Source organism: Rousettus aegyptiacus, unplaced genomic scaffold (genome assembly GCF_014176215.1).
Source record: "Rousettus aegyptiacus isolate mRouAeg1 unplaced genomic scaffold, mRouAeg1.p scaffold_m13_p_6, whole genome shotgun sequence".
NCBI classification, from domain to species: Eukaryota; Metazoa; Chordata; class Mammalia; order Chiroptera; family Pteropodidae; genus Rousettus; species Rousettus aegyptiacus.
In genome coordinates, this window is record NW_023416309.1 from 89303725 (window position 1) to 89317717 (window position 13993).

At 47.5% G+C, this 13993-nt stretch overlaps 1 protein-coding gene across 1 annotated transcript; it reads right to left on the minus strand.

The window, feature by feature from the left end:
* Window positions 1-926: 926 nt before the first annotated feature.
* Window positions 927-8114, minus strand: DYNLL2 (dynein light chain LC8-type 2). The gene is made up of 3 exons (XM_016130858.2): window positions 7877-8114; window positions 4864-5002; window positions 927-2914 (listed from the first exon to the last, which is right to left on the minus strand). Exons 2-3 carry the CDS (start codon window positions 4993-4995, stop codon window positions 2777-2779), a joined length of 270 nt encoding a protein of 89 aa, XP_015986344.1. The 5' UTR covers window positions 4996-5002; window positions 7877-8114; the 3' UTR covers window positions 927-2776.
* Between the last annotated feature and the right edge of the window lie 5879 nt (window positions 8115-13993).

Consider the following 13993-nt stretch of genomic DNA (forward strand, 5'->3'; position numbering starts at 1 on the left):
CCAGCCCACCAGCTTTCTATGTGAAGGAACCCTATCAACCTACCTGATTTTATTTCCTTGATAATACATTTGTCACTATTGGAAAAAGCTTATCTATGTGTATGTATGCTCTACCCATTAGAACATGCATGCCATGGAAGTACAGAACTTGCCTATCTTGTTCTCCTTTGCGAACGGCATCCTTGGCCCAATTACACAAGAACTCAGTAAATGTTTTTGAGTGAATAACTGACAACATAAATAAGTACAAAGCACCTCGACTCCCTAATACCTCCCCAAGAATGTAGCCATAGGCCCAGATGGCTTAGGGTCAGGGATGGGCAGACACTCTCATAAGTGTCTCAGTACTACTGACTTCTCCAGGTGTATGTAGGCAGGAGCCCCCAAGTGGGACAGCCAGGATAACCCACGACTAAAAGAACCAGTCAGGTTCCACCACGAGTTTCAATCTTTCTGAAGCCACAGCTTTTCCATTTCCAAGTGGCTAGAGCAGGACTTTGCTAACAGTCTCTACATCTCAAGGAAGCCTAGCATGAGGACTATGAGGGCTGTAAGCTTTGGCAAAAGTTCTAGGCCAAGCTCCTCTAGGTCCAGAACAGCTGCAAACTATGGTCTCAAATCTGGGATTGGAAATTGTGAATATAGCACCTGTTATACTGAAGACCCAAAATGTGGCTCACCTGGGTCATCTCTACCAAGGAACCCAAGAAACTTTGTGGTTGGGTGCTGCTGGCTGGTTTTCCTCCATTTAAGTGGCTCAAGCCTAGACCTTACAACTAAAACCTGATTCAGGCCAATGATCTGTCTGGTCTTATCTCTTCAGCCCCCATTCTACTCCATCCTAGATACCTTCCACGCCACCCATGTGGCACCACTGCCACCTGACCATCCCTTTTATCCCCAAAGAAACCCAAACAGATCAGAAGTGCATCAATCAACCTTTAATGTCCAAAAGAGGCATGGATGCAGAGCATAAGAGATGTAGCGGGGTCTTAGCCCCTGCTCCAGAAATGAGGGAGAGATGAACACCAAACATTTCCAACTGGCCACACAAGTCTGGGAGGGTAGGGGAAAACACATATTTGGACATTCGTAAAAGGGTCTAAAACAGAGAACTCACTCACCATCCCAATCCCCACCCTAACTTGTCAAAGAGAAAGCTCAGCATACACTAAAGGCTTAGGGAGGGGACATTCTCCTGTCTCCCCACCAGCCCCACGGATGGAGTTGAAAAAAAAAAAATGAGCTGGATCCCAAACCTCCCCCACTGTCAACCATACACATGAGTTCTGAACACAATTTACAAGAATCAGAAGCTCAACCAGCAATGACTTCCCCTACCCGTACCCCCACCCCATCCCTGTTTGACCAACAGTTAAGATTTCCCCAGCACTCTCCTTAGAATCTCCTCCCACTAGTGGCCCTGCTCTATCTCCTGATACCTGGCTTTATCACTGCAAAATGGGCCTCCAAAGTTTTTCCCAAGCCCCTCACAACCCTTTAATCACTTCCATCCCTACCTCCCAGAAGAGGCTGCAACCATCCACAAAGTCATTTTCTCTCTCCACTGAAAGCCAACTCCAGGGAAGATGGCAGCATGGCCATCTCATTGTGGGTTATTCTCTTAAAGCCTTCATGGGAGCAGATAGCCATAGGGCAAGCAATGTCTGGGCAAGATGGCTGAATGGGGTGACACCTGTCCTCACCCCAATAAACATATACCCCCCAGAAATTTTTAACATAAAGGCCCTTTTAGAACTAACTATGCACCCTATCTCCCCTTATACTCTAGAGATTCCACACCGTCTTGCCCCTCCCTCCCCTTTACCCAAATCAAGATACATACACACACACACACAGGGGAGAATCAAGGGAGACATTGATTTGGTTTGATTACTAAGACCTAATTAAGGAACTACAATCACCAGAAATTCCCTTGCCAGCCAATTAATGGGGGCTGCTCTAAGAGAATTCCAGAGGAATGAGAAAACCAAGAGCTAAGCAGGGAGCACACAGAAGTAGAGAAGAATGCGAAGAAAAATAATCAAGCTACTCTTACCTCCAACATCCTTCTAGCATGAGCTCTGGCAGGAAGAATAAAAGGTAATCCACAAAGACACAGCCCTTACTTAGAAACTCTTCTGACAAAGACAGCAAGACAAATCTGCTCCCCACTCCCACACACCAAAGACAAACACGTCTCAGGGCCCCTTAAAGAATCCACCCTCCCCAACCCCACCCTCTGCCCCAAGTCGTGGAATCACAGTTCAGTGGAATAGTCTCCCTGGTACTAGATCAATCCCCCTACCCTCCTTCCTATCCCTCTCTCCTTGCTGATCCTAACACTGTCTCCCTGCAGCCTCCCTGGCCCTCCACCACCATCAGGAAGAAGCAGCTGCACAGTTTTAGTTCCACCTCCAGAAACCAATTTCTTTTCCCCAGCCCTCCTAGTCATAGGCTTTTTTGAGGGCTTTTTATTTTGTAAAGGGAGAGAAAGAGAAAAAGGAGGGGTGGGAGAGATTTCCTAGTGCAATACAACCAAAATTTTTTAACTCTTAAAAAATAAACGTAAAGCAGCCTTCTTCCCCAGGCAACTAAACAGAAAGAGGTTTGGTTTTGTTTACTGCGACATACACATGAAATCGAGTATACAGTCCATGCAGTAGCACAGCCATTGGAGAGGACATCCTGATGCTGGCCCCAGTGCAAAACAGTCCCAGCAACACCGCCTGCTTGCCATTGCTGCCGCCGCCACTGACACCTTCCCTGTAGCCACCTAGCCTGACTTGAAGAGGAGAATTGCAACTTGACCCAAGTAAAAATAGATGAAGTGCTTTGTCTCGTGTGTAACGTAGCTGCCAAAATTTCGGCCCACGATACAATGCCAGGTAGGGTTATATTTCTTGTCAAATTCCTAAAAGAATAAAAAGGAGAGAAGAAAGGTGATTAGAACAACTGGAGGATGAGAAATCAGAATGGGAGTCTGATTAGTCATCACCCCCAACCCATGGCCTCAGCTCCCTTAACCTAAGGAGCTCAGGTTCTAAGGCTGGCTAGGACACTCCTTCCCTCATTATTAATGTAATACCACAAAGGCTCCATTATTTCTCTCTAGTACTTTACACCCTGAATATCTCTTCTCCCTCTAGCCACCCTATTTCATAGCCCACCCTGTGATTCTACAACAAGGGAATCAGAGAAGCAGAATAAAGTAGAAGAACCATTCTGGTGTCACATAGCATGAGTAAAACAGAGGGGCAAGACTCAATGACTCACCACCCACCACCTCCCACATTACTAAACCAGGATTTAGTAAACCAGGATTTCCAAATGCCAAAAGACAAGACACTAGAGCAAAATGGGGTCCAAACATCAGGAGTACCAGGAAGCAGTTCTATTTAAGTCAATATTAAAGGTGTTCCTGTGTGCGGGGCAATGTGTGGGCTGTAAGCATCAGAACAGAGACCTCTCAGCCTTGATGCACTTCCTATATCCCCAGCTTACTTCTCTCGGGGGCACAAATTCAGTATCAAAGCCACCTTGGAAATCCTTGTGACCTAATCAGACAGGCAGCTCCCTGTCACCTTGTGGACACAGAATTAAACAGATGGCTGGTTCAGTTCTAGATGCATCCTGCTATACCTGTGAAAGGACAATAGCCCGCCATAAGCCCAGAAATGCTGCCAACCCGGGGGCTTTGTCCCCCAGGTGCTCAATATACAACTTGTTTGGCCTCCTCACAGCTCCTGTACCATATGATTCCAAGAGGTACTGGGGAACAGTTGAAAGAGCATGTGTTACCAAACCCAGCTTTAATCTCAACTGAAGATTTTATAACATAGAAGAGCCATAGTCACTTCCCTAGGTCTCATTTTCCTCATCAGCAAAACAAGAAAGCTAGTCCAGACATAATCTAAGGATTCCCTCTGGCTCTGAGAGCCCATGATTCTGCTCCTTAGGACAGCAAAGCCATCCATCACTCAGCAAGGAGCCAGCACCCCCAGGAGCCTTGCTGGCTCTGTACTCCTTGGCTTCACACTCAGAAACTCTCTCAGGACTCCAGTTTCCTCTTCTCATTCCACCCATCTGGGTAGGAAGCAGAGTTCTGTAAAACTCAAAGATACCCTACCACCCCTATGGACCAGAATGTCAGTACTCTTAGGCATCCTACTTGGTATACCAGAGCTAATATCAAAGACTGGGACTATGCCACCAATGGACATGGATCCTGACTGGTAACCAAGGGCCCTCAGTACCACTTTTCACTTCTAGCTCAGCTAATTCTTCACCATGTTAACTGTATCCATTCACCCCGTTACTCAGAAAATTTTTAGGAGCTAAACCCATTACCAATATTGCTCATCCATTAAAAAAATTATATATTCAAGCTCTCCTTTTCTCAGGATGGCATGATACAGTACCTTTTTAAGAGAAAGAAAAGGAAACCTCCTGCAGGATGAGGATTATCTTACTTTAAATGATGAAGTTCCCCGAATATTTGCATATGATCATATTATCCATCCAAATATCCTTGATATTCATTTTGAATAGTTCTGAATTGGGCCAGTTCTATTTAATTCTGAAACTTCTCTTCCCGATCCCTTGCAGTAACATAATAATATGTAAATGTGAATGCACACACATACCCACACCCAGCAGAGTCTCTATTAAGAACTAAGATAAATGCTTTGGGAATTAAAAATCACTCCCCAATTTGTCTGCTTTCCAAGTTCTTAAGATGTTTTGTTTTGTTTTTGCATGCGATATACCTGCTTTCCTATGTCCCCAGCTCCAGCCCTCCCTTGGCAGGGTTCATCTGCCTATCCCTACCCCTGGCCACCAGCCACAGCTTTCCCAGTGTACCTTCTTGATATACGCAGCAATGTCCTTCTCTATGTTGTACTTCTCCATAGCCTGCGTAGCACAGTCAACGGCATCCTGTTGCATGTCCTCAGACATGTCTGCGTTCTTGATCACTGCCTTCCGGTCAGACATCGTGACACTGCAGAAGAAGCAAAGAGGTGAGGCTGACAACCACATGCTCTGGGCAATGAATATTAGCAACTGAATGTGGGGCCTCAGTGAGAGAGGGAAGTACAGGAGGTGAGGGCAATGGAAAACACAGATGACAGGCAATAGGAAAGAGCTCCTAAGCTTTTAGCAGAAATGGTCCCCAAGCCTGGGAAATATGAGATAAATTAAAAAAGATATAATTGGCCATCAGTTTTTAATCATATGTAAAGTAAGATTTTTCCAACACTAAATTTATCTATTTCTGATATTTTGAATATCATCAATAGCAAAGATACTACAATATATCACCTACTAGTTGTATCCCTGGGCAAAGTGTTTTCATGCCATCACCTTAAAATAGGGACTGCAGGATTATCCTAAGGGTAAACCAGGTGACATAGCACCTGACCACAAAAAGCCCTTGATTTAATGACCATTATTACATCATTGGTATCACAGTGGAAAGATAACACACTAGGAATAAGTAGCCCTGACTTCTGGTTCAGACTATGAACTCTTGTGCTTTTGGACAAGTCACTTAGTCTTTCTCCATTTGATTACTCCCATTTTAGCAATGAAAACAGCTCTCTGTTAGGGTTTGTTATAAGAATTAATTTTTTATATGAGAACATCTGCAAACAAAGACAGGGGTCATCCCACTAGCTAGCTTCAGCCTGCCACCTGTTTTTATAAATAGTTTTAGAGGAACACACTACAATGGCAGAGTTGAACAGCTGGAAGATACTGTATGGCCTGCAAAGCCTAAAATATTTACTATCTGGCCCTTCACAGAAAAAGGTTGCCAACTCCTAGGCTACCAATGCCCAGTGGTGACAGAGAAGCAAAAGATGAGGAATTAACAGCCCCAGTTCATATCTCTGCTGTCTAATTCAAGGTATTCATCCTATAGCAACCAGAGTTCTAGGGTAGACCTCCTATGGTTCCTTCCTGGGATGAAAGAAATCCCAGGTGGGCTGGACAGACTCTGCCTGGCAGTCTGTAGCATGTGCAGGTGCTTTACAGGTATAGAGGAGAGGAGTTGAAAAATCCTATGCTCTGTTCTTGACCACAGTCCTGTCACAGAGAGCAATAACAATCCACCCGTCATGTCCCACCCCCCCAAAGCACCACTACTCTGTGGCCCAGCCCAGTTAACAAAAGATGCTGTCATTCCAGCCCTGTCTGATACAAGGATATATACACAGGGTTCTGCCTGCTCAAGGAGAGATCCCTAGTATCATTCCAGGCCATGTTGATCTCTGAGTCCACACTAGCCTGTGGACCGGGCAGACTGAAAGGGAAACAGAACTCATAATCACTCCTTCAGCCTGTACCAGATGCAAAAAAAAGCATGCATGCCAGCTGCCAGTTAGACAGCCCCTGACCAAATCCAAAGCACCTTTGTGTACCACTACCAAACTAAGCAGCGCTGGTTCCACTTCAGCAGAGGTTGACAGAGTGAAGGGTCAGTGGACCAGCACCCACTGCCCCACACATCCTGAGAGGAAAAGTCAGAGCCTCAAGGAGTGTCCGTGAGCACTGTCTCGTGTTGAGGAAGGTCAGGAGAACCTCGTTCAAGATCTGACTAGCTAAATGACCTTGGGCAAATCAACGTCTTTTTAAAAACCAATGATTTTTAAATAAGATAAATGAGGCAACTTCAGTGAGTCTGGGCAAAGGTGTAAAAGAAGCACAGGAAGAATATGCTGATGTTATAAGGTTCTTTATGGGTGTCACCTGGTGGCCTATTCCATATCCCAGCTCACCACTCAGAAGAGGGCACTGTTTATAAACCCAAGGGTGGGGGTGGGGCCCGGTAACAGACGGCGAAGTTGAAGTACGAAATTAGCATCCGTTTTCCCAGCAAGCTCACCTGCTCAAGTGCCTCATCCCCAAAGTCCAAAGGAACAACTTTATCACAGTAATTAAAAGCCACCTTACTCTCCAGGAGAGAGCCTGCAGTTACATAACGTTGGTCTTGTGACTACAATACCACGATTCTTCACCCCTGGCCCCCCAGGCGTCTGAGAGGAGAGGCCTAAGCCCAGCCTCCTCTGTCCAAGGTGCCGGTGAAAATAAGATAGGGAGGTGCCAAGTCTAGCCCCTCCCTCCTGGGAAAAAAGAACCTGTGCCTCCAGATCCGAGGATGACCAGAGGGCCCCAGGCCAGCTGCCTCAGTCACGAGCCAGCAGCTCCTTTGAAAAGCGAAGAGAGCACTCCAGGACAGCACCCTATCCTCTACCCATCCGTTTTCGACCAAAAAAAAAAAAAAGGAAAAAAGCTAAGCCTCCGAAAGACATACACCGCCCTCCCCAACCCCCAAGACACGCAAACACTAGTATTTTCTCCCTTCAGAAGGGCCATATCCCTCCACCATCCCATCCCCCAGAAGGCCAGCACCTGGGGAATGAAAAAGCATCCTCCTCCCCACCTCCGCCCGGGCGGGTCAGCCGCCCTCCCCCGCCTAGCCCGGAGCGGCGCTGGGGTGACTGGGCGTCCTCGTCGCACGAAGGACGCCCCAGAGGGTGGCGGTGGTGGCGGCGGCAGGAGGAGCCGCGTCACGCTCGAAGCCTCTCCACCCCAACCGCTCGGCCCCAAACACCAAAGGCCTCCGCGCAGCGCAGGGAAGCTCCCGAGGGAGACGAGAGCGGCACCTCTGCAGCCCAGGGCTTCCAGTCGCGACCCAGAGCACGGGGTGGCGCAGCTCCGGGAAGGAGGGGCGCCGAGGGCGTCACACCGAAGCCAGCTCTGCTCTGGGGCTCGCGTGAGGCGAGGAGGCCTCAGGGGCACCGCGCGCGCGGTCGCACACAACGGGCGCAGGCCGCAGGCCGCAGGCACGGGGACACCCCCACCCACCGCTCACCTTCACGCAGGCGAGTCCGGGCGGGCCCTCAAGGGAGCAGCGATGGCCTGAGGCAGGGAGCAGGCAGGGGCGGTGTCCCTTCGGCTCCTCCTGCAGCAGCAGCCGCCGCCGCGGTCTCCGGCTCCCGCAGCCCCGGGCGGAGCGCTCGCCGCCGCCGTCCGCCCTTCGAGCCGCCTCAGCCGCCCGCGCTCCTCCTCGCACCCGCCGGGCCGCCTGCCTGCTCCGCGTTGGCGCCTCGCCGCTGCGCTCTGCTCCGCCGCTGAGAGCGGCCGACGCGCGGCCCCCGCTGAAATAGCGCCCGCCTCCGCCCCCCCCGCCGCGCGCGCCGCCGTCCGCGCTCCCCATTGGCTGCGCCCGCCTGGCCCCGCACTGCGGGCTTCTCCCCGCGCCGCTCTCGCCCCACATCTTGTTTCCTCCCACAATACCTTGGGGCAGAGGGAGGGGGTGAGGGGAGCTGGAAAGGGTTGGGGGAGGAAAATGTTGGCCTAAAGAGAAAAGAAAAGAGGAATGCAGACCCCTTTACCCAGGGCTAGAGAAGCCAGGCCTAAAAAGGACTAAAGAGGCGAGGCTGTGAGAGAGGGAAGGGCTAAAGACCCCAATCCCAAGAAGAATAAAGGAAAAGAGGGAGATGGAGATTTCAGACCTCTGAGCTGATGGAGAAGAGTAGAGATCCTAACCTTAGGGAGAGGAAGGGGATGGAGGTGAAGTTATCACCCTCAGAGGAAAAGACAGGACCCCTTCCCTTCCTCCAAATATGCGGGAAAGAGAGGAAAAGCCAACCCTACGGAAAGGTAAAGTCATTAACAGCCTCAGGGCTCCCTTCCCCTCACATTCAGGGAATGTCCCTTTTCCATCCAGCTCAGTCCTTTTTCCTGAGTCTCTAGGCCACAGGACCTAAGTTCCCCAGCCAGGGGCCCCAGCTGCTGTTTATCATCAAGGGCAATGGAGGCAGATCCTAAGTACAATTGTGAGAAGGGAGGTTTGTCTTTGGTACACAGCCCCCTGTATGAGTAAGGCTTTCCTGGTTAGTAGGTCTTTACCTGTCTGGTTAGACAGGACTGGAAGGGGAGTGAATAGAACCCTCTAGAGGTGGGAACGTGGCACATCTGAGCTCTGAGGATTTTTAAAATTCACCTCATCCATATTCCTCACTTTATAAAGGAGAGAACCAAGGTACAGAGAGGGGAAAGGCTTTGCCAGATCACCACAGGTCAGGCTGGTATGTGGCTTCTAGGTGCTTCTAGGCAGCAGCCCCTCTGGTAGCTGAAGAGACTATGTTTATGAGAGTGTGTGTAAACATATGTGCACCTTGGAAGAGTGCCCGCCCTCCACTCCACCCAACCCACCTCCAGAGAACAGGAAACGTCTGCTTTTTTTCTTCCCTTCTGTATCATAAAGGAAGTGTCCGCCTAAAGGAGTAGTGAGAGTCTTTATTGGAAACCAAGCATTCAGGCCACACAGTAAGGATTAAGCAGCTCCCATTTCCAGCATTTTTCCTTCACTGCTCCAAACCATAGTTAGGAAGTCAGACTTGCTCTACCCCTGGCCTGCTCTGGTTTGGAACATCTTTATTTAGTGTTCATTATGTGTCAGGGGAAACCTGGAAAATCATTCCCTCCCACTTCTGCTTTCCACAGCTCTGTCATCTCACAACCTCAATCAGGATTTCAGAGAAACAGACAAGGCCTGAAACACCAAGGGTATTCTGATGTCAGCCTCTGTGTGAATGAATGGAGGGGTGGGGCATGTGGGGAGGAGGAGAGAAGCAGGAGGATGTTTTATCCACTTAGCGCTTATGAAGAGCTAATCTCACGGACTACTAGGAGAACTGGTCACCTCTTTCTCCAGTGATGATTAGCTTCCAGCTCCTCTATGTCCTGAAGGTCAGAACTGCCATGTGTGATTGTGTAGGTTGTTCGTTGTATGGGGACATTCAGCCTAAGGAGCAAGTGGGGGCTAGAATAGTCCGTGCTCCACTTGCTAAGCTGTGTGCTCTGGTATAGGCCAGCGTCCACCCAAAAGATGCATACCTTTTCGAGTGTGTATAAAGGTGACTATAAACTAGCAGTGGCACTTCCAAGGCCATGCGGCCAGGATATAAATCCTCTGTTTCCCTGGTCCCCTTCCCTAGATTAGCATGGGGCGAGAGTTGGGTCATTCACAGTCTTGGGTGGTGGGGGGATCAAGGTAGGGACAGAGAACTTCAAATAATAGTATTCGGAATCAAGATTTATGACTTTTAAGAAATATGGGTGTGAAAGAATGTGTGTGACACGGTCTAAACTCTAGATTATCAGGAGACTTAATAACAATATGGCTTATAGATAAGAGTTAATATTTATCGAGCCCTCACTCTGTGCCAGGCTCTATGCTAAGTTTTTTAAATGTATGTATGATTACATTTAATCTCTGGAACAATCAAGATGAGCATATTACTATTCCCCTGGACAGAGGAAACTGCTGCTTAGAGAAGCTCAGTAATTTGCCCCAAATTACAGTTTGTCAGTGGCAGGATTCAACCCAGGCTGGCTGTTCCCAGTATTTCCACTCAGCCATTCCACTCTCCTGCCTCCTAACAGTAAAGAATAACGTGTAAATCAGGGTTTAGGGCTCTTTCTAAATCATACCAGCATTTCCTAAGCTTCTCTGACTCTAAAGCCCTTTTTTATCCAAACATTTATTAACATCTCCAGGAACTACTATTCCACAGGATATAGTTTGTGAAACTTGTGCTATACTAATTACTGCTATTTATGTAAAATGCTTACTGTTTAGGATAATTACTATGCAACATAGTAACTGTTATAATTAATATGTTGGCTTAACTTGGTGCACGTTTTTATTTGATGCCACTATACTTTCGTGACTGCCCAGTTTTCTCATGCCCATATAGAAAAACCGTGCCTTCAGATTTGAAATCAGAGTGGACTTTTGTTTTTGTCTCATCTGTGCCCCCTTACCCTCTGACTATTTCTTTAACCTATGGGTTCCCCAGGGCACTGTTCTTCAGTCACTGCTCAATTTGAGTAGTTTCATCCATATTTATGGTTTTTACCATGATGTGGGCCCTGATAGCCCCCATAAAATCCCAGACCGCTCCACTATGGGTATCCCACAGGCTCTTCAGATTCTTCACATATGCACATAAACCTTGGTTGTTAAGAGCATCGATTCTGGCACCAGAATGCCTGGATTCTAACTGCTTTTCACCACTCGACCAGCTGTGCCGATATGGCCAAGCTATTTAGCATCTCAAAGTTTCCTTTTCCTCATCTATAAATCAAGAATAATAATATCCACACTTCGTAGAGTTATGAGTAAATGCATGAAAAACTCTTGGTGCAATGCCTAGTCCATAAGTGATTAAAAATGGTAGCCATCATCAACATCTCTCTTCCAGATTTGTTTCCCTTTTTTGTATATATCATCTCGGTTCATGGCCCCATTATCCACCCAGGCACCAAGTCAGAAACCTGCGAGTCCCCCTATATTTGTATGTCTCCCTTATCCACCACATCTTCATCATCATTAACCTCCTGGCTATTTCTTCAGTTCATGTCTCCTTTATAAGTACCTTATTCTCATTATGAATGCCCTGCATCAGGCACTCATCACGTCCTCCAAATGGTTCCCTGCTCCCATTCTTGGCTCCGTCTTCCCAAATCCACACTGCAGTGATCTATCTAACATGCAAATATCCCACACACCTCCCTCTTCCCTGCTTGGAAAAAAGACCATGGCTCACCTGTCTGTGTCTCTCTCACATATATACACACACACACACACACACACACACACACACACACATACACACACACACACCAGTCTCTGCCTTTTCTCTCCACACTTCCCATCTCCCTCTTCAATCTCTAGTAATACCATCAACTAACTGCCTATAGTTTCCTCCACACCCAGATTCCACACCTTTGTCCATGTGGTTCTCTGGCCTGTGAGGCTATGGCTTTCTTTCCTGGCTAACTCCTTTGAGTGTCCTCTGTGAAGCTTTCCCTGAATCCCAGGTGGGATACATACCCCTCTTCTGTGCTTTGTTACATCCAGGTCTTATCACTGACCATGTTCTATTATATCTGTCAATCTTATGTTTGTCTATAGTTCCTTGTAGACAGGAATCACGCCTTATTTATGTGTGGGCTGCAGAACTCAGCACAGTTCCCGGAACATGGGAAATTCTCTGTAAGTATTGGTTAAACCGATCATGCCCATTAATGGCTGAAAATACAGCTTGGAAGGACACTCTGTCTCATCCTCCACTCAAAGAACCATGGCCAGGCTTTTCTGCCTGTCTAGAACCAGCAATGAATGCTATTTACACTGAGTTTTTCCCACCTAGAGCCAAGTTGCTAGCTAAGGTAAATCATTGTCAGCCCTGGGGAAAGTCCAGGCCTGATTTCTGAATCGATTTCCTCCTCAAACTCTCTGCTGGGTATTTGGCTGCTATCCTGACACCTTACAGGTAAAGACAATTAGGGCTCTCCTACCCCAAACTAACTGGGTCACCCAGAAGAAAGAGACCATGGCAGTGACAGAAGTCATTTCACCAAGCCCGTTAGCCGTTGACTTGATTCAGGGGCTCCAGGAAGATGGAGAAGGATGAGGACACACACACTAACACTCCCATCGCAGTGCAAACTTGGTGCTAGTCCCCTCTGCCAAGTGCCAAGGGGAAAACCTAAAGAAGAAAGCAACATGACTAGAACCACTAGAATCTGCCTCAATTCTGTGCTGATTTTTTAGATGGCCTTGAAAGACATACTTCCCTAGGCAACCATTTACTAAGTCCCAAATATTGCCCCAAATATAAGTCCCCTGAATCCTGGAGGAGCCAGCCAAGGTCAACCATGTGACTTGGAGCTAGCAAGATAAGCACTGGCCGCACTGGGAGTCAGAGGAGAAGTCCTAAGCCCAGTGTGGCTCTAGTCAAGTTATTTCACCTCTCAGAATCTGAATTTCTTCATCTAGAAAATGTAGGACTGGATAGCCTGTAATGTAGCTGTCAGCCCCAAAGTCTACAATTCTCTAATTTCAATACCCTATCACACAGGGTAACTTCCCTGTAGGTCAGAGAAAATTTCTACCTCTAGCCAAGCTGTAATGCTCTTTTTCTGATCCTTCTCACTAATCCACTCAAAAGTCAGAGAGCATATCTTTCTGCTCCCATACCGCCCTCCAAATTTGGGATATCATTTTATTCATCCTTGTATCCCCTCCACTAATAAAGTACCTTGACATAGTTAAGATTCAGCAAATGTCAATTAAAATATTAAAGCAAATGGGCACCAAGAAGGAACCAAGAGAAGATGCTCTAATGAAAGTATAGTAGTGGTGTCTAGGCCGTGACTCCTCATAAGGTAGAAGTCTTCCTCCTTCATTGTCTGTACAGTCTTGAGGAACCCCTGCCCCTGCTGTGGGAGAATCATGGCAATGACCTGGAATTTGTCAGCCCTTGAACATCCAAGAGATCAGGTTAAGGTTCTTGGGTGTAAGAAAGTCTGAAGAAAAAACAGGACCAGAGTAGCTCCTCCCCCTGCCCCTCCCCAGACTCTGGGGAATGGGAACCATGGAACAGTTTCCTCAGGGCATCCCAGTGGGGCAAATCACTAACTTTGCCCTTGAGTTGCCCCACTCTTGATTTAAATTCCCAAAGAAGGGTATCTGATTGGACAAATTGAGTCACAAGTCCACATCTTGGCCATGGAAGTGAAGAGCAGCCTGACTGATAGACCTTCTGAAGTTGAGGGGGAAATAGTTGATAGAAGAAAAATTCACATGCAGTTACCAGAAGCAAGAGAATGGATACTGGGCAGGCAGAAACCATCAATTGCTCTTGGAGAGCCTCGAGAGTGGGAGGCAAGATTTTTACATGGGCATCCTTGTCTCCCCTGTCATAAAAACATACACTATGCTCTCCCCCTCAGTCCGTTAGGGTGAAGTGGGGAATGTTGAGAGGAGCCCTAAAATATTTGGTCTGCACAACTTTGCCTTTCTTTTTGAGGACCATTTTGGAGGAAAACTTTACATCGTCAAGCATGTTGTAGTAGTATATTCCAGTTGTCAAAAGCTATTTTTTATCTTTTTCACTAGGAAATGGAGGCCCAC